This window comes from Micromys minutus, assembly GCF_963924665.1.
Source record: "Micromys minutus genome assembly, chromosome: 33".
Taxonomy (NCBI): domain Eukaryota; kingdom Metazoa; phylum Chordata; class Mammalia; order Rodentia; family Muridae; genus Micromys; species Micromys minutus.
In genome coordinates, this window is record NC_137968.1 from 19,166,814 (window position 1) to 19,193,239 (window position 26,426).

General features: G+C 43.3%; 2 protein-coding genes across 5 annotated transcripts in view; one reads left to right on the forward strand and one right to left on the reverse strand.

The window, feature by feature from the left end:
• Positions 1–365: 365 nt before the first annotated feature.
• Positions 366–20,354, reverse strand: MRPL13 (mitochondrial ribosomal protein L13). The gene is made up of 7 exons (XM_080909352.1): positions 20,102–20,354; positions 18,227–18,350; positions 13,489–13,582; positions 8,464–8,524; positions 5,560–5,646; positions 4,410–4,531; positions 366–604 (listed from the first exon to the last, which is right to left on the reverse strand). Exons 1-7 carry the CDS (start codon positions 20,126–20,128, stop codon positions 583–585), a joined length of 537 nt encoding a protein of 178 aa, XP_080765478.1. The 5' UTR covers positions 20,129–20,354; the 3' UTR covers positions 366–582.
• A 107-nt stretch (positions 20,355–20,461) lies between these two features.
• The window catches only part of MTBP (MDM2 binding protein), a gene marked incomplete at its 5' end in the record, with an annotated part of 69,883 nt that continues 63,918 nt past the window's right edge, over positions 20,462–26,426 (forward strand). For all 4 annotated transcript variants that reach the window (XM_080909357.1, XM_080909358.1, XM_080909359.1 and 1 more), the window contains 2 exons: positions 20,462–20,579; positions 21,319–21,399. In XM_080909357.1, the coding sequence (XP_080765483.1) occupies positions 20,462–20,579; positions 21,319–21,399 (199 nt within the window). The remainder of the gene's footprint in view (positions 20,580–21,318; positions 21,400–26,426) is intronic.

Consider the following 26,426-nt stretch of genomic DNA (forward strand, 5'->3'; position numbering starts at 1 on the left):
ATGTAAGCTTATGCTCTGCCTCTCGAGAGCATTAAAGCTTTACCTCAGAAGAATCCTATTTTGTGTGCCGCATCGTTCTTGCAGGCGAGACGGTTGCGCGGGACACACCCCCTACATCCTCTAGTATCTCAGGACCGTAAAGAATGGAAGTGGCTGTGGAGGACGTAGAGAAAGGCAGCAGCGTCCGTCCTGAGGCAGCACAAGTTGCTCTACAGCACAGGGGATGAGACACAGGGGGGAAGGAACAGGGAGGATGGGCCTTGTTCACCGCTGGAAGAATCATCTCTTTGGGAGAAAATACACACATGGGATTTTTGCGTACTAACAAGCGAATACTATAGATGTTTTCAGCAAGAGATACTGGATAGGTAACCAAATAAGCATTTTATTAACGTTTACAGCATTTAAAGCAGGCTACACATGACACTCTGTCACACAGTATGTTCTGCACGTTCCCACTGCGGCCCGGCCGTGGTGAGTGCTCTCCACAGGCGGCTCCGTGTTTGCTCTTTGCCTGGGGTCATGGGAACACTCCATGAAGCATTCAGTCTCTCGCTGCAGTTTTCGACTCTTTCCACTCTCTTACATCCGAAAATCATCAGGTCTGAAAGATAAGAAAAGTGTGTATTTCTTTATGAACCGCTATTTCATTTTCTCCTGGATGAAGTTTTTCCACTTCAAAATGGAAGTAATTGATCACATAAGGGGAGCACTTCTAAAACAGAAGTGACAATTTCAGAGTACTTTACACAGTAAACCAGGTTCTCCGCTGGTGAGATGGCTCAATGGGTGGAGGTGCCGTGTGAAGACCCGGTGACCCGATGGGGCCCTGGACCCCACACCAGGGCAAGAGATGACTGACTCCCACACACTGCCATGAGACCTCCAGATTCATGTTTATGTGCTTTAAACAAACCCAGGAAAGCAAAAACCCTAAGCTCCCAAGGCTTTCCCTCTAACATAGACTTCTTTTCATGCTAACACGTGGCTCTGAGCTGTTCATACCCAGAGCAGCTGCTTTAGCACTGCGGATCCCCATGTCTGTGGTTCAGGCCAGTGCTGGGCTGGTTGAAACTGGCTGGGAAGTTGGAACACACCCTCTTTCCCAAATTCACTAATAGCTCCTGACTGTGAGGAACAGCTAAGTCTTAAGTGGGTACCCACATGAGGGGCTAGCTAGTACCATGACAGAAAAGCCTGATGCTGTCTCTCTGGATTCATGCTCCTTACAGGGTCAGACAAGGTGAAATCTTTACTCAGTACCTTCAAGCTTACGGACTAATGCACATTTTACAAGGACATGAACAAAACTCATTTTAATATTATTTACAATAAAATTGACAATATGCACATAATTAGGATGAATGGCTTTCACTTCAGAGGGCATGCCCTAAGACTAAACCCTTGCTCCCTTCACCAGCTGTAGCCGGACAGGGTGCTCCCTTCACTAGCTGTAGCCGGACAGGGTGCTCTTTTCGCTAGCTGTAGCTGGACAGGGTGCTCTCTTCACTAGCTGTAGCTGGACAGGGTGCTCCCTTCACTAGCTGTAGCCGGACAGGGTGCTCCCTTCACTAGCTGTAGTTGCAGGGACAGGGTGCTCCCTTCACTAGCTGTAGTTGCAGGGACAGGGTGCTCCCTTCACTAGCTGTAGCCGGACAGGGTGCTCCCTTCACCAGCTGTAGCTGGACAGGGTGCTCCCTTCACTAGCTGTAGCTGGACAGGGTGCTCCCTTCACTAGCTGTAGCTGGACAGGGTGCTCCCTTCACTAGCTGTAGCTGGACAGGGTGCTCCCTTGGTGTTTCCTGGGCCGTTGTACCAGCACCTGGAGCCACTTTGCTTTCGCAGCGTCATGTGTCCTCAGTAAACGCTCTAAAGCTGATCCCACTCAGTGGGAGGACAATCTGGAGGCCACTCATGGTCATCTTGATACCCTCTGCGCCCTCTCCTGGCAGGCACATTCCTAAATGTATACACTGTCGCGTGTGTACACAGGAATGTGGGGCTCACTCTGAGTGTGCAAGCACCACTGATGCCAAGACTTTCCACTCGGTTTCTCTACAAAGGTGACTATTTAATATAAAGCACACTGAGCTAACAAGTGAGAAAGTAAAACACAAAGCAGATACCGAATGTTCACCAATGGTGTCTTTCCAGACCAAAGCTCTACCATGTTCATAGCAGCCTTATTAATAATATCCAGAAGCTGGAAAGAACCCAGATGTCCTTCAACAGAGGAATGGATACAGAAAATGTACATATACACAATGGAGTACTACTCAGCTATCAGAAACAATGACTTCATCAAATTCTTAGGCAAATAAATGGAACTAGAAAATATCATCCTTAGTGAGGTAATAACCTAATCACAACCCCCCAAAGAACCCCCCAAAAACAAACTAACCCCCTCAAAAAGAAACCCACTCACGGATAAGTGGATATTAGCCCAAAAGCTCGGATTACTCAAGATACATTTATAGACCTTATGAAGCTCAAGAAGAAGAAAGACCAAAAAGAAGGAAGACCAAAATGCTTCATTTTTTCTTGAAAGGGGAAACAAAATACTCACGGGAGGAAATACAGGGACAAAGAGTGGAGCAGAGACTGAAGGAAAGGCCATCCAGAGACTGTCCCACCTGGAGATCCATCCCACATGCAGACACCAAACCCAGATAATGTGCTGATGCCAAGAAGTGCTTGCTCACAGGAGCCAGGTATGGATGCCGGCCAGAGGCTCTGCCAGAGCCACACTGATAGACTGAAATGCTTGCAGCTAACCATCAGACTGAACATGGGGACTCCGATGGAGGAGTTAGAGAAAGGACGGAAGGAACTGAAAGGGTCTGCAACTCCATAGGAAGAACAACAGTATCAACAGCCAGAGCTCCCGGAGACTAAACCACCAATAAAGAGCACACATGGGGGACCATGGCTCCAGCCACATATGGAGCAGAGCATGGTATTCATTGTTTGGCATCAACAGGAAGAAAAGCCCTTGGTCCTGTGAAGGCTCGATGCTCCCGTGTAGGGAAATGTCAGGGTGGTGAGGTGGCAGTGAGTGGGGGAGAGGGACCATCCTCATAGAAGAGGGGAAAGGGGGAATGGAAGGGGGGTAACCGGGAAAGCAGATGACGTCTGAAATGTAAGTACATAAAATATCCAATTAAAAGCAATGCTCTCACGATTCTGCTGGTCATGAGTATAAGCTTACTTCTGATGGTGATTGAGAATACTAGACACGAAATATATTTATGGGATGTTGTTACAGGAAGGCAACTTGATGGAACTCCTCTGCTCTGATGGCTGGCTGTTCTGTGTGCACACTGTAGGCAGCAGCAGCGGACACACGGAAGGTTGGCCCGCCGTGGACGCACAAGGCACTCCAGCGTCCGCTCAGTCCCTAGTCACTGCTTAGTACACAATCTTAGTGACGACTCCACATCGTTCCCTGCCTGTACTTTTTAATCGATAAAAAATGGGATCGAACTATAGCTCTGTGTAAAAAGCAGTAATTACATGTAAAGCACTGCAAATGCTTCCCAACTCTTGCTGTATGTAGTTGTTAATATAGGACAATAAAGATAAGATATAAATTAAATTATTCTGGGTATCGATCAATGGCTATAAAACCTGAAATGCGTTTTCATTTTTTTTCTAGATCCTTTGAACTTCACTTGTAAGCTGGTGAAGAAAAGTACGTGTGCTCGTGCGTTCCCTGGTTGAGAATTTCACTGCTCATGCAGTGTACTGGGTGCTGTGCTTAGTACTCAGCAAGAGAAGGACAGTCTTATTGTGAGCTGTAAAATCTAGTGTAACACAAGACACTACAGACTCAAGCACACACGCTCAACCCGCACTACGAGAAACACGGCAGCGTGAAGGAACTTTCCCCGTGACAGCCTACAGTGTGGAGCCCAAGAAAACGAAGCCACATACTACATCTCCTGTATTTCCAAGTCAAAGGAGCCCGGAGACAATTAGACAGGAGACGGCTAGTCATTATGGGTATAAGGTACAGGGAATTTGTGTCGAAGAAAGAAAAATGTTTTACTTTCTTCTTCTTGGATCAAAACTAAAATTTCTGATTCAATGGATTTCACTGACATTCTTGTCTTATGATGCAATATGGAAATGCAGACCCCCCCCACTTAGGATGCTGACGGTGGAGTTAGCACTCAAACAGTCACCCCACATAAGGTGGCCTCAAGTGTATCCAACAACCTTGCACTCACATGGTCACGGGGCTTACAGACTTTCAGGTCCAACATCTCCACCGGAGTTTGAGGTTCAGAGCTGCTGAGTTTCTAAGGGGATCTGAAACTGTTTGCTCCTAACACCTTTAAGGGTCTTACACGTCTCAGAGTTCAGCTTGAAGTCAGAAGAGTGGGAAGACACAGGGAAGGCACACTTACGGAGCCCACACTCTGGGGAAGGCATCTCTTTCTTCTTGGGTGTACTCGTCCAGCCGCTTAGGCACTCTCCGCGGCTGAGGAAGCTCTTCCACCAAGTTCTTAAGAATGTCTTCTGGAATATCCTACATTAAACACATCTAGGACTTAGAAATCTTAAAGTATACTTATTAATAGACAATAAACTTAGTATTAAAAACAAGCAAGAGGAATGAGAAAGCGCCACAATCCTTAAAGCACCTTGCATAAATCTCGAGAAGTTCAACGGAGCGGCAATGCACGCTGCAACTGGCCTTCCTCCTGCTCTTCCTCCTCTCCATTGTTGGACCCAGGAACATACTCTAGACAGCCCGGCTGCCTGTGAACTGGTGATCATCCCACCCCACCCTTCCAAAAGCTGGGTTACTGATAAGTACCACCTCGCAATTTAATTTTTAAAATTATTTCACTATTTATTTTATGCACATTGGTGTCTGCTTGGATCCTGTGTGTGAGGGTGTCAGATCCCCTGGAACTGGATGTGAGCTGGGAATTGAGCCCCAGTCCTCTGGAAGAACAGCCAGGGCTCTAACTGCTGAGCCGTCCCTCCAGACCCTGGCAGTTTAATTTTTAAAAGTAGTAGTTAATGTACTCCTTTCTTTTGTGATACCGAAAGGAGCTGTCTTGGTCCACACTTCCACTTTCCCATCTGGCCGAGTGTGCATGCCAGCTGCTGTATCCAGGGCTACTGGTTCTCAATGTTAATTTTCCTTCTCCGAATTAAGCTTGGTCATGCAGATAGTGACCGAGCTTGTACAAGTTGTCATTTAAAAAGTTGTTAAGTCAGGAGCAAGAATTAGCAACCAGGGTTACTAACCTATGATCCATAGAGAACTTACTACATAAAATGAAACAAATCACTATTATTTTCCATCACTGAGCACCCGTTTATCAGGGCACCTCCCCAAATCGTTCCCACTAAAAGAAAGCGGTGAGTGACAGGCAAACAGGACTGGGGCGGTTTTGGGATGTGTGTGTTCACCATGTTCAGTGACACAGATATGTTGAGGCTGACACCCAGTTACTGACAGCAGGCCGACAGCACTTGCCAGCAGGAAGCGGTGCTTTCTTGCTGTGCCAAGGAGAAGCAGTGCCTGCGGCGCTGCTGACTTACCTCCTCCGGAAAAAGATGCAGCCTCTGCATCATCGTCCTTCTGTGCAGGTTTTTGGGCAGCATGCCATAAATAGCTAACTTCACAATCTGAAAACAGACCCACAGAGGGCTTAGCGCAGGGGAGACCCAGGGCAGACGGAGCAGGCGCTGCTGGGGACGCTGGGATTCTGTGTGAACCAGGAAGGGACCTCTGTCACTTTCTATACTGCTGTTGCCTAGCGGGCCACGGAAGGGACTCGAGAGCACCTCTGTACATGCTCATTTTAACTTCATTCTCTAAGCTTATTCAAACCCAAGGGACCTGAATCCTGTCTCCGCTGGGAGGAAGATGGTGAGCTTTAAATGCACAAACTAATGAGTGTCGTGACACTGATAGTAAGACAGTCGGCAGCAAGGGTCACAGTGAACACCCACCAACAACCTACTACGCGTAAGGTGTCAGTGTGTCTCACTTCAACAACGTATTCACGATGCTGTGAAGCAAGTACTATATCCAGCCTCACTGAGCGTCAGAGAAAACTGACCTCATCTATCAATCAAATGCTGGACTGGAATTCAAATTAAACATCATTACTGCCAGGAAGAGAAACACAGTGTGTGCAATCACATGCAAAATACACTTCTCCCCATAAGTCATTAGGTTGACACACACTTTTGTGGCACCACACACACATGGTGCACAGACATACATGTAAAACACTCATCACAGAACAAACGATCAATAAAACATTAGCAAATTGAGATCTTTCAATGAGGTAACAATGCAGATAGGTTTGAATGAAATGTCTTATAACCCCCACCAAATGTTTTGTATTATTTTTCATTTTCTGTTCATCAAAACTAACATTAGAACAAAGTATAAAGACACATATATAAAAATTGCAATAATTAAACCCATTTGTTGCGTGGTAAGCTGAAAAGTAAGAAAAGTTTAAGAGACTTTTTATAAACTTTATTGTGTCGGTGTTAGAGTTGAATTATGCAGCCTCCTAGTGTACAGTCCGCATGCTTGAGTGACACAGACTAGTTTCAGCCTTTGAGATACTCAGGAGTAAGACTCCACTTTGCAGTAACAGTTATGAGCGAACCCCGCCCAGTTTTCTGTGCAAGCCACAGCGGGTAAGCCGGGCACAGCACGGGGGCCGTGAGACGGGGTCAACTGCTTCCTCAGAAGTAAGGTTGCAAGGATGATCCACACGGCAACTGTGAACGTCCACTGCAACCAGCCCAAGCGCAACAGAGCCCCTCTCCTACACTCCTCCCGCATCATGACAGCCAGCGCTTTTATCCTCCCTACAATTTTTTTTTTTTTTTGTGAAACTAAGGAGTGTTTTGAAGTGATACCTTATTCACTTATAAATGCATTAAAAAAAAAAAAAAAAAAAGCTAATAGTTACCAAAAGGACTATTTTTTCTAAGAGTACCATTCAAGGCCAGGTTTATGGACAGCCAAGAAGGAAAAATAAGTTATAAAATACCAAAAAGGAGACTTATTTTTAGCAGTAGTAAGTCAAACATATAGACTATAATTTTGCTGGGTATATCATTCAAATGATAATAAATATTAATAATAATACTAATTATTTTCCTAACATATTTTCATTGGTTATTTGGGAATTTCATACAATGCACTCTAGTCACATTTACTTCCAACTCCTCCCAGCCCTCCCTCCCATGCCCTGTCCCAAAAAAACGGAAAACCATACGAGTCCAATCTGTGTTGCCCACTCACTGGGGCACGGTCGAACTCCCAGAGGACAGCTCCTTAAAGATATTCAAGTTCTTCCCCAAGCCCCTGCCAGAAGCTATCAACTGTGAAGAGCTACACTTGTAATAATGATAACAGGGTTTATTATCTTATATACTTCAAGAATAATAAATGTATTTATTAAATTAATAGTTGAGCTATTAATTGCTCATTATAATATCTTATAGGGCTAGAAATGCAGCTCAGTGTAGAGTGGTTGCCTAGCACAAACTAGACACTGCATTTAATTCTTATCAAATGCTCCCTTTCAAAATCACATTACTCCTTCTAATTCAATATTCTTGCTATTTATCTCCATAGCATTTGACTTTTGTTGGTTTGTGTATTTTTTATTTGCTTATAATCCATTGTTCCCCTGTCTTCTTTCTCTGGTAGGGTTTGTAGGTGTTAGAGGGGGTTAATTTAAACTACAGCAAGTTATATCCCAGATCAATGCAAATCAAAAGGAGACTGATACACTATATTCAAGCAGTTGACCTTCAGATAAGAAACACTGCTAAAGATGAGGAAGGCCAAACTCTGACCTTGATCTATTTGTTCCGTGAGATTATCACTCTAAACTTAAATTCACCTAACACCAAACCTCTAAAATATATAATCCGCCGACTGATAGAGCTATATCAAAATGAACAAGTCCATAGCTTAGATTTTAGTATCGACTAAACCTTTAATCAGATAATTAATCAGGCAAGCAAGCTGGTAAGATTAAAATACACTAAGCAATATATTATATCCCTTTCTTTCTCCAAGGTATCTGCAGCGAGCTCATCATATTCTAGTCAATGGCAGATTTGCCAAAAAAAAAAAAAAAAAAAAAAAAAAAGGATCTAAAATCTTTGAGTTGCTGTAACTAATGATAGTAATTAGGAAATAGAATTGAATGGTAATGAACGTGACATCTCAGGTCTCTGTGAGTTTGAGGCTAGCCTCATCTACAGGGTGAGTTCCTGGACAGCCAGAGCTACACAGAGAAATCTTGTCTCAGAAAAGCAACCTAGCAAAAAAACAAAACCCTCTAGAAGCCTTGTGTAATACAAGAAGCACGTATTGCCCTGAACGGTGCCCCCATTGGAAGAACCATGGTAGAAACAGTCTGACTCAGTCTTGCCTACACAACCAACACACAGCAAGCTTACCGCCACGGGGTCTTTCAGGTGGAGCTGCGCCGCTGTCACTTGTCTAAAGCCACCCGGGTAGCTGTTAAGAGAAGAAACATGTTCTTAAGACGATCATGCTTTTATAACAAGATAGCACTTCTAACGAATTATATTTCTCCTCTGGATACTATGTCTATGAGTTCTTAAAAATTAAATAGTAATGGGACCAGTGAAATGGCTCCGTGGGAAACAGTGTTTACACCAAAGCTTGACAACGTGAGTTTGTTCCCAGGGACCCATAAAGTAGAATCGACTCCCCTAAGTTGTTCTCTGACCTCCATACCCTTATGATTGGGCACCCGTCCATGTACAACACACACACAGACACACAGACACACATACACACAGACACACATACACACACACACAGACACACACTCTCTGAATAAAATTGTAAAAGGAACACACACACAGACACACACACACACACACAGACACACACACACACTCTCTGAATAAAATAGTAAAAGGATATCTTTCTTTACAGATCTATTATTTTTACGTGTATTTATGTGCATCACGTGTGTTGTGTTCAGGAGCCTGCAGAGGCTAGAAGAAAGTGTTCCCTGGCACTGGCGTTACAGGCAGTTCAGCGCCATGTGGGTACTGGGGTCTCACCGCAAGGGCAGTCAGCACTATTCACTGCTCAAATCCTCCAATCTCTCTCCAGCCTTAGTATGTCTCTCTTTTTCAAATTTTATCACTAATCATTTTGCTATGGGGCACGTATGTGTATGTACCATGTGTGTGCCTGATGCTCACAGAGGCAAGAGAGGGTATCAGATGCCCTGGAAATGGAATTACGGTCAGCCAGTGTTCTTAACTGCTGAGCCATCTCTGCAGCTCCAGGATGTCTTCCCTTTAAACCAATCATGGAACAAGAAAGAAATGTGAGGAGGCTGAAGAAGTGCGTGAGTGAGGTGCTTGCTATGCAAGAATGAGTACGTGCGTCTGCATCCCGGGAGCCATATGGGGCAGGGGCAGAGCAGCCGTCTGCAGTCCTATTGCCCCTTTGCAATGGGAGGCACAGAGAAGGTCTGGAAGCAGAAAAGCACACACAGCACAAAGCTCAGCAAGCACAAACCCTGCCTTAAACTAGGTGAAGGTTAAGGATGCCAACCGAGGCTGTCCCCTGACCTCCTTATGCGCTGTGGCATGCGCCTATGCTCACACACAAATTAAAGCTACGGTAACTGAAATATTCTCTCGAACAGCTATGACTATTTCATAGGTAGTTATCTCAGAAAACTTTATGGCATACTTAATTTCATGTTAATTTTGTCATTCATTCATTCATTCATTCATTCATTCATTCATTCATTCATTCATTCTTTTACCCATTCATTATGCCTAGGTTACCATTTGTTTACTTAAAAAAAAAAAAAGAAATAGTAGTGAGCCAGGTAACTCATGGTCTTTACCAAGTGAGACTAACTGCACAATCTAGGCGTGAAAACTGGGGAAAGCTGGTGGCAGAAGACTTGGTCCTGAAGTCAAGTTCATTCTCCTTCTTATACTGAGACATGCTCTCCGGGCTCAGGCTGGCCCCTCCCTCCTCACACGGCTGAGGATGAACTCCTGCTCTTCTATCCTGTACTTCCCAAGCACTGGGATTGTAGGTAGGTACCAGTTCATCACACAGGCAGCTATCCTGTTTTAAAAGTCAGTGACGATAACTAGGAATAATGGCTGGTTCTAGGCAGTAAATTATACTTCTAGTGCTCAGATCAAATGTCAGACTTAACTGGCAGACTAGAGGCACGCTGGTAACCTGAGCCAGACCTAGAAATCTTTCTGTCAGTGGCTCTCAGGAAAACAGTGAGACTCTGCTTTTATATTTGTCTAAGGGTTAGTCTAATAAAAAGACTTTGTTTTTTTATTTTTGTTTGTCCCAACCAATTTTTAAAAAGTCTGTATGTCAAAGGAGAAAATTATATTTGTAAACGTATAAGAAACTGATACTACATGGCTGTAAAGGCTTGTAACTTTAAATTAAAAAAAATTAAATAATGTTTGTAAAAAGAGAAAGCAAACAAAAAGAATAAGGTGAGAAAGAGACATTTGTGGATTCTTAGAGAAAAATTTAGGATTACACAAATTTAAGTTTGTTTTCAAACAGTTTTTTCAAGAAATTCTAAAACATTTAAAAAAGACCGGAGAAGCTACATATTAGGAATTCAACTTAAAAAATCAAATTAAAAATTACCGAGAACGATGGGCTATTTTCCAAGTCATACAACTTATTTGTTTCATGGGATTTCGATTTTAGAGAGAACAGCCGTCTAGACATCTATTCCTATAGGCTTCCCTCCGTGGAAAACGACTCTAACGCCTGTGCTACAGATCGTCTTTCTATTTTTACCGCGGGCCGGGAAACGCTGCATTTCAGGCTCTGCACTTCCTCCCAGAGGACCTGAGAGCAAAGGCAAATCCCCAAAGGGAAAAGCTCGAATAATGCAGTGTGCAGGTGACTGTCGCACGTGGGGACAGACTGATGTGACTGACATGAGTGTCTCGCTGTGTTCTGGACATGCACGGGTAAGTCAGATGGGACCCTGACCTGAAGTGTGCTGAGGAGATTTCGTCAGCCATGTCAAGACGTTTCAGTGAGTCTAGACGAGGTATTCCAACACTGAAATTTGGGAGAGGTCGCTGTCCACCAACTATTTGTCAGAAAGGACTTTCCGAGACAAGAAATCAGAAAAATTTCAATGGAAAGGCTACGTTAAATTATATACAAAGTAAGTGAGAGTTAAAAAAAATCATAAAGTTAATAAGAAAAAAAATGACAATAGACTAATTCCCTAGGAGACTGAAAGCTCAGAAGCAGGGATTAGGAAGCTGGTGTGAAGAAGCTGGTGTGAAGAAGCTGGTGTGGAGAAACTGGTGTGTAGCACACTCCTACATGCCCAGCACATGCAGGCAGAGGCAGGAGGGTCAGGAGTTCAAACCCAGATTCAGACACAAAATGAGTGTAACACAGGCCTGGGCTTCAAAGTTTGTGTCAAAGAGCCCCAAATAATGCTCCCTCCCTTTAAAAAAAGGAGGAAACATAAAGGGGCAGAAACCTCACTACTGAGCAAATGAAAATAATCAGCTATCCATAAAAAATTCAAAGCCTTTTTGGCAATGATTTTAATATTATGGCTATAGTCATCAAGAAGCATTTTATTTTGTGTGTGTGTGTGTGTGTGTGTGTGTGTTTCCAGAGTAGTAGAATGCCTCTGGAAATGCCCATCAAAAGATCTATTCATTCCTTTCATCTTGGAATTCATCTTTTCAGAGGACTATTTTAAATGAACTTCCATATTTTATAAAGTACTATCCAACTCTATAGATATCTAAATTTTGTTTCGTTTTAAGCACAGAAGAATAATTAAGCATGGTAAAACGTACAGTATGCTGCTATATAATGACTGAAGTAGTTTATGAAACTGAAAGCAACCCAAAGTGTCAGGTCATGGATAAGAACTGAATGTCATTCCTTTTAAAAAGCCTTCATTTTCTAAAATCACATATTAAGTTTATGACTAGAGGTAAGCTTTGGATACATACAGTGACACAGTTCACAAGAACATACACACAGGCATGGTGAACAGCACTCAGCAAGAACACTGGGCAGGCATTCCAGGAGCTGACAAGAGGCGAGGGTGAATGGATCAGCTGGAGTCCTCCAAGAAGAGGGTGAGTGACACTCCGTCAGAGGCACAGCCACGCAGAGGCATCCAGGGGGCAGTGTGTGCACTGAACAGCGTCACGATACGCCGCAGCTGAGCTGATAGCGCACAAAGCACTGTGACTTTTCTCCTGCCAGTGAGCGGGTGCCCTCTGACATCCTCACCACACATCAGCTGCCCATCAGTGCACTGCGCTGCCCGCCCTGCTTCTGCCCTGCGTCTGTAGACACAGGGAACGCTGCAGGGACGGACAAGGCGTCTCCAATGCAACACACGCTCTCAGTATGCTCTCAGGACTTTTCATCTCTTTCCCAGTTACTTCTGCTTAACAGAACTCAGTTCACAGAGATCTGCCAGATTCAGAAGTTACTGGAGACACTTGTGAGTTTATTTTTTGTGAAACTGTATCAAACTTTCTAGAATACATGTTAAGGGGGCAAATGAACAAATTCTGACTTTACAAAACTAAAGGTATCTGAAGCACTTGGGTAAGAGAGAAAGAATGCTATGACGTGGAAGGTGAAGGTGTGATCAAGAATGAAGAATGGTCTTAACCAGGAGTGGCCGACGGGGCTGGAGACATGGCTCAGTGGTTAAGAGCACTTGCTGTCCTTACAGTGGACCCAGCCTGCTTCCTTCAGCCACATGGTAGCTCACAACTGTGACTGCAGTTTCAGGGCTTCCGGCGCCCTCTTCTGGCCTCTTTGTGCACTATACTCAAGTGGGCCACATAGACGCATGGAGGCAAAATATTTATATGCACAAAGTTTTAAAAACATGAGTGGAAGGTCAACACTTACAATCATAACTTGGATGACAGCGCTGAGACAGGTTTAATTAAATTCTGCCATTCACCTGAAATTATGGGTTAAGTGGACACAGACGGCAAACTTTGACTTCAGAATCAAATGATAGAGCTCAAACCTGAAATGGAGCAGTTGATTTCCTGCCATTGGACTAATAAAAACATGTAGAAAGGAAGAGACGTAATTTAGCAGGAGCACGTGTGATGAAACCTTAGAGTTCTGGCTGAGTAGACAATATGAACCCTAACGCTGATAGGCAAAGCCTATTACAGTAAACAACAGCCTAACTGGAAAGATGGTGGAGAGCCCCACTGTTCCCGGGAACCCTCACAACAGCTGAGGAATCACAGGACAGAGACTGCTGAATGGTGTGGTCTGGTTTTGCTCACTGAGCTATGCACGGCATCAGGAAAACCAGTATTTCCTTAGACACCATTTAAAGGCTCTCCTTTTCCGTGAAGCCAAGGACGGCAGTCTCACTGAGCACACATCTGAACTGTGTTCCTTAGAGATGCTCTTACCCCGTGTGTGAGGAGTACACTTTCTGTTCCCACTTGTTTCCAGAAAACGCAATATGTCTTGTGTTTATTATGACAACGTGGTCTCCGCAGTCACCTAGGTTTAAAAAGAAACGAGACAGAGAGTGTATATGAGAATATCAAAGCCTTAAGGAAAAACATGGCTTGACTGTTTAGTTACTAAAGTGCTATCAACACTCAAAACTGAAAATCCCAGCACAACAGCCTCGAACACATTTGTCTCACTTGCTGTAAGCAGACAGAGCTGGCTGCCAAATCTCAACACCAACACAGCGGTAAAGGGAAAATGTAAAAGATGACAACACGTTCTTTAGAGCACGGTACTGTCATTCCCTGTATCCCTCTCATTGATAACTAAATCTCGGCTAAAACGTTTACATTTGAACATTTCTATTGCATTTACCTTTTAGTGGATGATACAACTTTTCCTTTACAAATAGCACAGACTATGAAAACAGTCTGTACATAAAAGCGCAAAGTATGTTCTGCCAATAGGCGAATTAGAAACAAATGTGAAACATTACTATTGATTATTGTTCTTTTCAACTTCAGAGAACAGAGTACTATGGCCACGAGGCGTTTTCCAACCACGGTAAACTAATTAAATCTAAAATGGCACTCTCAGCAATGACTGTAAACAGTTTAGGACAGAAGACCTGAAAACCAAAACACACATACTGTAACAGTTTCCTCTGGAAAAACACCTTCAAGTTTGTGTCCATCTAAAAACAAGCTGAAATGTCAACATTTCCACATGAACCACTGTGTATGACATCGCTGGGGAACCTGAAACATCACATCACTATTCTACTACTAGGAAGAGACTTCAACAAACGATTCTACACTGTATTTTAAAATGCCACTAAAAATACAAAGTATAAGTTACGGTACTACTATAATCTCCAAATTTCACGCAAAGATTCCATGCAAAGAATGAATGTAAACAAAATTTTCAGACAGGTTCATAGTTTTGATCAAGGGTAGAGGAACAGCGGTAGGGGAGGTGAGTCAGTTTTCATTACCAGTGTAAACGGAGTCAGAGAAGGGAGGAACGGGAAAGCCTGCTGCTGATGGCCTGAAAGGGAAAGTCTGGGAGCCCCTAAAAGTGACAGATGGTGGCCAGTAAAGCAGCTGGATAGAGACCCAGCTAGGAGCCCGAATGCCTCTGTGTGCTGAACTGATGACCCCAGCTCAGAGAGTTCACAGCTGCAGCAGCTGAGGCCTTCAAGGGTGGCGATTTGCCCAAGTTCACACTGAGTCTGGCTCTGCTGTGATACCTACCTGAAGATAAATCCAATCGCCTAACTCTTCACCAAAATGGAATTTCTAAAAAGGCTGCAAACACGTACAAAACATCTAGAGTTGCTTACAAAATTTATGGAAGTCAAAATCTGGACAGGCAGAGTAGTTAAAACACCAGTTAAGATGAAAGCAAGTTCTTCCACATCTGATGTAGATCATTTTTCTTAGTAAGGTATGTCAAATCTCTTTCCTATTCACAGTAAAATGGATCTGCAACTTAACATTGTGCCTGAGTGAACTATGGACAAGAACAAAAGTAACTACTGGTATAGAACGCTAAGAGTCCTGACTAGCATGATTGCTTCTGTCTAATTTCTGCTAATGAAGCAGATATAATTTTCAGTTAAAACTGTTTAAAGGTTGTTGCTCTGTGACTGTGAATTCGGGAACACATGTGCCATGAAGCTCACACAGAGGTCAGAGGTCAACCGTCTGGATGTGGTCCTCTTCCCCCTTCCTCAGCCTTCCAGGGACTGAGCTGAGGTGGTCAGACGTACAGCAAGCTTTGTCACTCACTGAGTGTTCACTGGCCAAGTTTAAACATTTGCATACAAAGTGTATAGTTTCTGTCCGTATGGAATGAAAATAAATCAGAATTCCTACGACCTTTTTTTTCTTAGGTTGTATCATTTTGTTTCCACCAGTAAGAGGAGTGACAGTTTCTCCATTTCTTACCACTGTTACTATTTCATGAGCATACTGTGGATTTTGGTTTGCATCTCCCCTAATGGCCTGTACTGTGTGTGCCAGCCACCTGGTCAAGCACCTGCTTACTTTCGAATTAGGCAGTGGCTTTTGGTCTTGTTTGTTATATCATCTAGGTCCAAGTCTTTTGTTAACTGTGTAGTTTACAAATATTTCCTTCTGGTCTGTAACTTTTTTACCCCTCTCCTCTCAAGCCTTACTGCAAGATACTGTTTTTTTTTTTTTTTTTAAGCCACACCTAAGAGTCTTAGGATCCTTCTATGTTGACTTATGGCCAAGGCACTAAGGCTCAATTCAATACCGCACTGCTTTTTATAGACTTTAGGATTCTGTATGAGAAACATTTGAAAATCACTATCCAAAAGCAGTAAAACAATAAAAATTGGTACTGGCCTTTATGTTTACTTCAGTTTTGTAAGGTTAAATATACAGAGCTTCATGTGAACATGATTTCCGGCATCAGCCTGTGCTCAGCCACAGATCACTGTGTCACCACGAACCCTGACTGAGGACTGTGACGATATGCTGATGAGTCCCTGTCATCTCCTCCTTGACCTAAATGTCCCACAAGTCAAATCTCAGAGGTAGGTCCCTAGTAAGACACACACACACACACACACACAGAGAGAGAGAGAGAGAGAGAGAGAGAGAGAGAGAGAGAGAGAGGAAAACACGGGTATGTGTCAAAGTGTTTTCCCACAGTATATTGCAAAGGTCCATTTGACAAATCAATCAGTTCAAATATCACTTGTCTTATACTCCGATACCGAACGGTCAACTTTATATTCATTATTTGTTGCTGTTCATTTCTAGAAAAAAAAAAAAAAGTGTGCCGTGATTATGAATCCCCAATCCCTAGTTAATAACTGCTCCTTAAACTACTAAATGCTGGAAATAAGTTCTTAAAAGGCATTGTATTTATCAAATGCTGGCGGTTTAGAAATTTGACTGTAGTGACATCTTGTGGTCACGAGAAGCTCTGCTGATGTCGAGTTAACGTGTTGAACACAGTGAGGCCAATGTGCCGTGCAACATTCAGTGACTCAGTTGTCACACTGAGGACAGAACCAAAATCCCAGGAAGAACCTGTGTTTATGAAGCATCTGTTTGCAAATGTCATGTAAAAGCTACTTCTCCTGCTACTGAGTTTTGGCATGGACCACATACCGCTGAGATGCTTGAGCATGGCAGGATCCCCAGATTCATATTCCACACACAGACTTCAGAGTATGGGCTAGTCCCATACTCCACTTAGTTTATCACAGAAGGAAGAGCAACAGGATTAACAAATACAAAAAACGATACAGCCTTGTTCTTTACGAAATCCAGTCATCTGAGATCCTTCTTTCTTGCTTCAGCTCCATGGATCTCAAAATTTAGCAGCTCAAATGCCAAGGCCCTAGCTGGGAAGGCAGGTATACTGGTAGAGGTCGCTCAGGAGCCACATTAATAAGCCCTGTAGGGGATACGCCCAGCATGTGTTCTATTCTGTCATTTGGCAAAAGATAACTAAGCCTAGTCTTGTGCAGAAACTATGAGCAAGATAGCACAGAGAACAGCAGCTCAAGACAGCACAGAGGGAGAGGCGGTGAAGAGCTAGCTGTCTGCTGCAGGAGCAGAGCTGGGGCCTGTGTGTGCCAGCAGCGGCACGTGAGACGGGCGCTCAACTACGGATCCAGATGGCTGGGACTCAGGCCCACCACCTCTCACCTGCAGCAGACAGCAGAGGTGGGTTCCATGCCTTAAGAACAGCCCCTCCGTACCCCTGACACACACACACACACACACACACAGCCCAGTTTCCACCCACAGACACTATTGGTGGAAGCCTCACTTCCACTCCGGTGCTGTCCTGATCTGCACTGTGAATTGAGTTTCTTCTTACACTTACATCTTCTCACGATGACATGCCTTTGAGTAGAGAGGTTCTCCTAAAAATCCTGCTCTGGGAAGATAAAGCCAGTTAGATGTGATAAGGTGCCTTCCACTCTTGAATTAAAGATTTGTTTTCTGTATGCTGTTTATAAAATAAACTTTTTTATTCTAGAAGAGTTTTGCATGTAGGCACTTCAATGGGATCTTTTATTGAGGTATTTTCCTGTCACACTCAAATTTTTGCCACACTAAAGAGTGGACGCATCCTAGTGTCCAGTCGCTGGATCCCCTCTCACTCATCAAGTTACTAATTTCTGCCTCGGATCTCTAAAACCTACATGTGTGACAATACTTCCATATGACTGTCTCTAGTTCTGACCTGTGTGCTGAACTCAGAGTCTGCTGTCTGCTCAGCATGTCCTCTTGGGAGTCCTGTAGTCATGTTCAGTAAATCAGCCCAGTCAGAGACATCATACTCCTGTTTTCTCCTACCCAAACCAACCGGCCTTCACATTTTTCCCCATCTTTATTAATAGTGTCTGCTTTTTGTCACTGTTAATGGCTGTAGGGTAGAAACTGGTGTGTGTGTGTGTGTGTGTGTGTGTGTGTGTGTGTGTGTGTGTGTGTGTGTTGGTGTTTATTTTGTTCTGTTTTTTTTTTTTTTTTCTTAAATCAAATTCAGTTTAGCACCAATGAGTTCTTCCAGAAGGAACAGTATATGGTCTCCTTATATATGTATAGAAAGGAGCCCTTAAACACAGCCAAGTGAAACTTCACAAAGCTGCTATTCTGGAGTGTAAACCATGGCTGCTAACAATGGGTCTAAGACAATACTTACTCAGCGAATGGTAGACTGGTTTATGTAATCCTTGAAGTTTGTTGGATGCTATGGCCGCAAGTTTGCCAGGGGGCTGCATTTTGCCGTCCAAGAGATACCACATCCGAGCAAATGTGGCCCATTGCTGGAGAATAAAAAAAAAAGATGAAGAAAATTCTAGTTAAAACAGGAATAATTAAAAACATCACTACATGATAACATATGTATTTTATAATTAATGCCAGCAACCACTTTGAAAAACCGACTATCATTAATTTGTGCGTGTGTGTATGATTTTGTTTTCATTACCAGTTCTGAAGTCTTTTTTCATTATTGCATTAAGATAGTAAGGCATGTTATACAGAAAGCTGAGTGGCTAATTGACAACTGAAAATAACTCAAGAACTCAGTTCTAGGAGAGCTAAACACAACTATGCAATCAGAAAAGTGTAGTTGAGATTCAACATGTCTATGTGTGTTCCAACTTGGATATATTTCACAACAAGCAAGCACTCTACCACTGAGACACACCACTAGCCCAGTTTTCACACTTTTGAGTCAGAGTCTTACTAAATTACTCAGTTTGGCTTTGTAACCCCACCCCAAGGCCCTAAACTCACAACTTTCCCCACGTCATTGTCTAGAATAGCTGGTCTTCCAAGACATCTTTAGGTCATCTGATAAAACCACGGTCTTCAATGTCTCCAAACTAAGGAAATCACCTCTATTCCAGAAAGATCTTGTCCAGGTGCTTTCATATGCACACGCACAGAAGCTATATGCTAGAAAAATACACTGAAGCTTGTGGTTCATATCAGTTATCCTAAACTTTAAACTAGCCTATGCATTCAAAAAGACACATCTATCCCATCCCGGGAGGACTAATACTTTCAGAAAGTTTGATAAACCGTATCTGCCATAGTTGCTTGCTGTCAAAGTTTTAAAATGTTGATTTTTCACATCTGGCATTTACCTCATTACAGACAGCTAACAACTACGTTTAACGGAAATGTACTCAAGTGGCATTAGGCTAGGAGTCATCTTGGATCAACATATCACAAACTAATTCTTTCTCCTTTACCTAAAATCTGCTTTGGCTTCAGTATTTCCCTGTGACAGTATTCCAGTAGCCCAAACCAGAATTCTTCAAAGTAATTCTTGTTTCTTCTTACACCACCATTCAATCCTTCAATACATACTGTGGATATCTTAGCACTCCAGTGTTTTAGCCTGATTTGTACATGAGTATTTTGTGTGATATACTAGAATAGTATTCTAACTAAATTCTCCCTTTTGTCTATCTTCCATCTGGTGGTCTGGGTGCTTTGCTATGTTTGCTGTCTAAGACTTCAAGGTCAAAACCCTACAACAGGGCTCCATTCTTTTTTCTTTTTAAACAGTCTTATGTATCAGAGAAGGTTGGCCTTGAACTTCTGATCATCCTCCCTCCAACTTCCACATGCTGGAATAACATTCGTGCACCATAATTCCAGGTTTAGGCGGTGCTGGGGATAGAACCCAGGGCTACACTACATCACTACAGTTCCACCTCCTCCCCGCCCGCCCGTCTCCACTGTACTAAACAAAACCAAACATCTTTCAGTGGTTCCCACGTCATTCGACCTATCATCTCACTTTTGTTCTTTCTCTTCTCTCCTGAAGGAACTAAAGACACGAAAAGGGTAGGCTGAGGAGAGAAAGGAGCACCAAAACTAAGGATATCAAATGGTGGCCAGACTCACAACTCTCTGGTATGTGACTTCCTAAAGCACTTCTTGGCTACAGGAGTCAGCTTCCCTGAAAGCTCGGCCTCTGTAGTAAATCTCCGTGAACTACTGCTCTTCATTTTCGCCAGTGTTCTGAGCACACGACCCTGCCCGAAGCGCGCAAACTCACCTGAGGCGCCTTGGAGAAGCTAGACATGCTTCCCGACCTGCAGCGTCCTTTGGCTTGCACTGGCCCAGCCGGGGCACCAGCACAACCTGTCCGGCCGGAAACACAGACAGCCTAGCACGAAGGTTCCTACAGCCGTCGTACGCTCATCTGCTTCCCCGCCACGGTCGAGTCCCCGCCGGTAGCCGTTTCGTTATGAAAGAAGCAAAGAATGTGGCTACTGAGAGAATAATTTGCCCAAATAATCGACGGGAAAACCAACGTAGGACATTATCTTCCAGCCAACCTAAGCGGCAGGAAACAGGAAGTGCGCGTGGCGCGCGGCTCTTTTGAGACGGAAAACTGAGCCTGAGCGCGGAAAAGATGGATCGGTACTTGCTGCTGGTCACCTGGAGGGAAGGAAGGTTTCGATCCCTGGCCGGTGGGGAGATCGAGCCCGGGACCGAGGCGTCATCCTTGGAGAGCACCGAGAAACAGCCTCGTAAGCTCTGGGCTGAGAAGAGGCGGGAAAAGACCGGCGGGCAGGGGAAGGGTTTGAGTTTCTGATGAAGTCCTGGAGGGAGGAGCATAAGTCGAATGGTCCCGGGAACGAGCAACTCTCAGAAGTAGTTTTTATAAGAACTGAACAGTAGTATCATGTCAATCGAAATGATATGAAATTGTGGGTATCGGATGCCAGTGCCCCAAGTACTCGGTGAACTGAATATTTACCAGGTTGAGTCTCCCGGTGGCTTAGTAATCGAATTTTTGCTTTCTGAAAAGGTACGCTTGTAGAAAGTACCTTTGGTTTCCACCTTGAAGAAAACACGAAAGGATCGGTTTTGCTTGCAGATCTGAGTTTACGTTCTATGAAGGAAACATACCACTCGTAGGAAAAAAAAAACAATTTTAAAAGATTTTAGCTGCTTTTGATTGCACCGCTTTTTGATGTACTTGACTAGTCTCATATCACATTTTTCGTTTGTTTTGATTAAGCAGGCATTTTGAGAAAGAGTGTATATAGTTCGTATACACTTCTTTTGGAAGGAAATTTTGATTTCTTAGGAGACTTGACTGTTTTCTCTGCTGTATCAGCGCTTGAATAGACGTGACCAACTTGTATTTGGTATACAACTTGCTGGTCTTCAGAGCTACTGATGGTGAAATTGAAACAGGCCTTGATCATGTTAACTCTTGAGCCCACTGAATTAGATGACTGAATTTGGTCCTTATTTTTATAGACTTGAGTGCAACCAATATTTATCACCTCTTGAAGAGAAGCATTAACGATTCAATCCACCCAGATGATAGTACATTCCCTGGTAAGTACAATGAAATCCACCCCACCCTCCAAGTCTGGCAAGGCATTTTATTGGAAATCAGTTAGTTTGATACCCTAGGAATATAAGAATTACTTGTTGGCTTTTTTATAGTGACAATTAGGTTTTAATAATGCATTTAGTCATTTTTTCCCTTTTAAAAAATGTTATTAGTTTCTGTATTTACATTAGAAATGTTTTCCCCTTCTCCCACCCTGCTCTCATCCCCTCTCCCCCTCCACTTGTCTTCAGGAAGGTGCACTCACTCCTAATCACCCTCTCCACCCCATTGCCTTGGCATTCCCCTACATTGGGAGAGCATGCCTCGCTGGACCAAAGGCCTCTTCTCACACTGATACCAGACGCTGCTGTCTTCAGCTACATATGCAGCTGGAGCCATAGGTCTCTCAATATATGCTCAATGGTTGGTGCTTTAGTCCATGGGAGTTGTGGAGGGTTTGGTTGGTTGATAATGATGTTCTTCCCATGAGGTTGCAACCTCTTTAGCACCTTCATTGGGGTCCCCATGTTCAGTCCAATGGTTAGCTGCAAGCATGCTCAGCTTTATCTGTATGACTCTGGCATAACCCCTGAGGAGGCATCTTTATCTGGTTCTTGCCAATAAGTACTTCTTGGCATCAGCAACAGTGCTTGGGTTTGGTGGCTGCGTATGAGGTGGATCCCCCGGTGAGGCAGTCTCTGAATGTCCTTTTCTCCAATAATAACCTGTTCCTCTATTTGACTTTCCTTATATTCCCTCCTGTGAGTGTTTTGTTCTCCCTTCTAAAAAGGACTGAGGCATCCCCATTCTGGCCTTCCTTCATTTTGAGCTTCATAAAGTCTGTGAATTGTTTCTTGGGTATTCAGAGCTTTCTGGGGCTAGTATCTGCTTATCAGTGAGTGCATACCATGTATGTTCTTTTGTGACTGGGTTACCTCACTCAGGATGATATTCTCTAGTTCCATCCATTTGCCTAGAAATTTCATGAAGTCATTGTTTTTAATAGCTGAGTAGTACTTCATTGTATAAATGTACCACAATTTCTGTATCCATTCCTCTGTTGAAGGACATCTGGGTTCTTTCCAGCTTCTGGCTATTATAAATAAGGCTGCTACTTGTTGACTTTGAATAAGGCACAGATATATGGGGGTATCTTAATGAAATTCTCAACTATATTACTCTTCCTTCCTGTTATTCAAATGTTGTAAGTTGTCATAAAAGTTGTTCTAGACTCTCAACTTGAGAGTCCTGACACCTTTGCTCTCTGCAGACCAGGCTGGCCTTGAACTCACAGAGATCCACCTGCTTGTTTCCTTAGTGCTGGGATTAAAGGCATATGCCACTACCACTGCCCTGCTTGTGGAGAGATTCTTGTCTTGAGTAAAGACACATTGTTAATTCCCACTCTGACTTCTCTACCACATGTTTATTTCTTGTCCATTTTTACTGATTCTCTTAAAGCAAAAACAACTTTGTGCTTGCTAAAGATATCTTTATTGCTTCATTTTTATTTTATTCTCTATCTATTTTTTTTTTTTTTTTTTTAATCTATATTGCTTTCCCTCTCAGTTCTCATCTGCTTTGACCTTTTGAAGTTATCTGACTTTTTTTGGCAAGACATCTTTATTGGTATTTTACAAATATATCTATTTGCTTTGGTAATTTTCTTCTCTTTTACTTCTCCATTGATCATATCCTTTAAAGGCCCAGAAAATAGGAGTATGGAGACAGCTCAGATCCTACAGGCTGATGGAAATGTGTATAGATTCAGGAAAAATGTCCTCATTTTGAGAGCTGCTGCTCACACGATTCTGTGCTGTTCTGCTCCCTTCCTTAGGACAGGACCTGCAGTCTCTCAGGGCGGCTCTGTCACTGAGGACTGATTTCCAGTATGCAGGCGCTGCACTAGCCTGTTGTCCAAGCTCTAGTGGTACTCTTACTATTTTCTGAAGTTGTTAAAATTTAGACAGTACTACTGTTACTACAGCCAAGATTTTCCCTCATTCATGCGTTAAATGTATGTGTAACAGAGCTCTTGGGAACATGCTAGACTGGGTTCTCATGAAAGTATTCACTCTGCTTATATGGACAGGGTTTCTTATAAGACACCTCTTTTGCACAGAAATGCAGAAGGTGACTGTGTACTGAAGGCATTGGAAGTCCATCCCAATACAATAATCAGTCAGACATTAGAGTTGTGTCTTGACTTGTAATATTCGTATTAAAGCTAATTAAAAACTCTTGTTGGTTTTTAACGGCTCATGGGTAGGGTTGCTGGCTGTCATGGCTGGTGACCCGAGTTCATTCCCCAGGACCCATATTGAAGGAGAAAAGCAATGCCTGCAAATTGTCTTCTGATCTCCACACAGAGCTGTCACACACAGGTGTGCGCACACACACCACACACAATGCAATTTCAAAAAATATCAGACACTGATCCATCTTTAAATATTTAAGGCAGTGAAAGAAGTAATAGAGGTAATATTCACTGTGTGTTCTGTACATTAAAACATGATACACACTACAGTTGAGGTATCGGCTTCTTTGTTAAGACTATTGACAGTAGTGGGGCATCATGTTTTGCTCCACCATCACAGACTTAACATCTTCTCTGCTTTGGCGACTTATACTCTAGTTGTATCAGCTTCCGGTGTATTTTCTTTAATATGCATGTGTTCTGCATCATTTTCCCTGGGATAGACATGCTTCTCTGTTTTAACATGTTTGTCACAGTCACGAACCTAAAACATTGACTTAGATTTGAGTAGCACTTTCAGCACCGATAATTTTGTTTCCTTGCTGTTCTTCATCTTTCTCAGCAAGTACTTTCTTTTTTTTAGTTACCCCTTGTGGGTGGGTGGGTGGGAGATACTACAGTGAGTTTTTATCAGAAGACGAGGAGGAAACAAAGATTAGATATTTTGCTTTCTTTGTGTAAAATTGAATAGATTGAATAGTAAGACGTTCAGTGATTAGTTAGCAAACTGTGAAAGTAGTATGATCAGTCACTACATGGTACACTTTTTATTTTTATTTTTTGGTACTGGTTTGTGTACTAAAAAGCTAGGTTGGTATAGTAAACAGACATCTTTATAAATTATGTCAAGTTATTTTTCCTAATTGTAGTCAACAGCCATTAAAGGTTTTGATGCAGGGAAGATGATCAGATGCTGTTCTTCCTGTTTTTCTTCCTCCTCTACCACGTCCTCCTCCTCTTCCTCATCTTCATTGCTTTTCTTTTAGGTGGGTGTGGGGTATTCATGTGTCTGTGCTTGTTATCCCGTGTGCACGTCCTAGGGAATCCCCCTTCCCTGCCTCCCAAGTGCTGAGATTGTAGATGTCTGCCATATCCGCCTGGCTTTTATGTGGGCTCTGGCAATGTGAGCTGGAGTCCTCACTACTTACTGCATGGCATACACTTTATCTGTGAGCTGTCTTCACAACCTGCAGATCTGCTCTGAAGTACCCCAGTTGTTCCAGACACATTAGGCACGTTATAGAAAGTTACTGCTATTGGGATCATTGCAGATCAGCTGAAGAACGGGGGTGCAGAGGGCTCAGAGAGCACGTAGGCAGTGGAGAAGTGGCTCTGCAGGGAGTTAGAGGGAGAATGCCTGCCTTAATGCTGACTTGGCTTAGTTCAGGAGAAAGGAATCATAACTGACTTTAGACATCTCACTGGTGTCTGGGAGCTCTGGTTGGTTGCTAATGTTGATCTTAAGGGGTTGCAAACCCCTTCAGCTCCTACAAGCCTTTCTCCACCTCCTCTGTTGGGGACCCAGTTCTCAGGTCAGTGTGTTGATAATGCTTTGACAGAGCCTCTCAGCAGAGGATGGCCTTGTTGGGCATCAATGGGAGGAGAAGCCCTTGGTCTGCCAAGGCTCAATGCCCCAGTGTAAGGGAATGTCAGGGTGGGGAGGTGGGAAGGGCTGGGTGGGTGGGGGAATGGCCTCATAGAGGCAGGGGAGGGGGGATGGGATAGAGGGGAAACCAGGAAAGGGGATAACACTTGAAATGTAAATAAAAAATATCCAATTAAAAAATAAATGCATTAAAAAAAAAGAAGTCTGACTGGTGGCATTACTGAGAAGGAAACGTCTTTGGTGGCATTACTAAGAAGGAGGTATGATGGCTTGTTTAGGACACATGGATAGTTACCTAATGAGATATTGAAGATATAAAGATTGGACAATATGCCTGTATCTCAAACTGCAGGAGGGTAGTGTTGGAGATGTTGTTATAAAACCATCTGTGTATAGATGGAAGCCGTAAGAAAGAGGCAATTGTTTATTCATGGTGAGAAGACACAAAACAAACCCAAAAAATCTCAATAGTCCTAGTGTTCAAAGCACCCCATTGCTGTTTTTAAGAGGCTGTAGAGGAGGAGCCAGAATTAGTGCCTCAGATCCAGTTGATGTGAGGGGAAGTAGTCAGACAGTCCCTGCATTCACCTTTGATCCTTCTCTGACTTACACCGAGAGCTTAAATATCAACAAGCTGAGCAGTAATCATTTCTTAAAAGTCAGTTATTAGTGACAGGATAATTTCAGTGGAATATTAGTCCACTAAAATACCTTTGACGGGCGTGGCAAAGCTGATGAGGAAGACACCGTCACAGGTGAGCAGCAATATCAGGGGGTCATGAAAAGAGGGAAGAAAGGGATTGAGTCATTGATCACAAGAAGCTGGGACTCCCCAGGGAAGTACCGCTTTGAGAAGTAAGTTTGCTGTTTTCAGTAGTGAGCGGAATGGTTTGGAGTCCCTGAATGGGGATTGTTTTGAGGAATTGCCTTTTTTTGGAAGGTCAGTACCTCTTGCATGTTGTCAGGAAGGAGTGAAGAAAGACCTAACAAGAAGGCAAGTGGAGTGAGTGGAGTGTCCATTTCCCGAAACGACTGATGCTCAGTGGTTCCCAGGAAGGAAACTCTGCTGAGCTCTCTGGAAGAAAGGTTTCAGTTGACGCTCAGGACCTTATCTTGGTCCCACAAATTAACTCATGGTTCCCTTTTCCTTCCCCATTGCTCTCAGT

Bases quoted from the DNA above. Each gene is read 5' to 3' on its own strand.
- MRPL13 (XM_080909352.1), bottom strand. From the start codon at position 20,128: ATGTCTAGCTTCTCCAAGGCGCCTCAG. The intron at 8,525-13,488 runs GTAAGAGCATCT...TTCTCTTAACAG, and splicing joins GTGTACTCCTCACACACGGG to CTACCCGGGTGGCTTTAGAC. The intron at 5,647-8,463 runs GTAAGCTTGCTG...GTCTGTTTTCAG, and splicing joins ACCTGAAAGACCCCGTGGCG to ATTGTGAAGTTAGCTATTTA.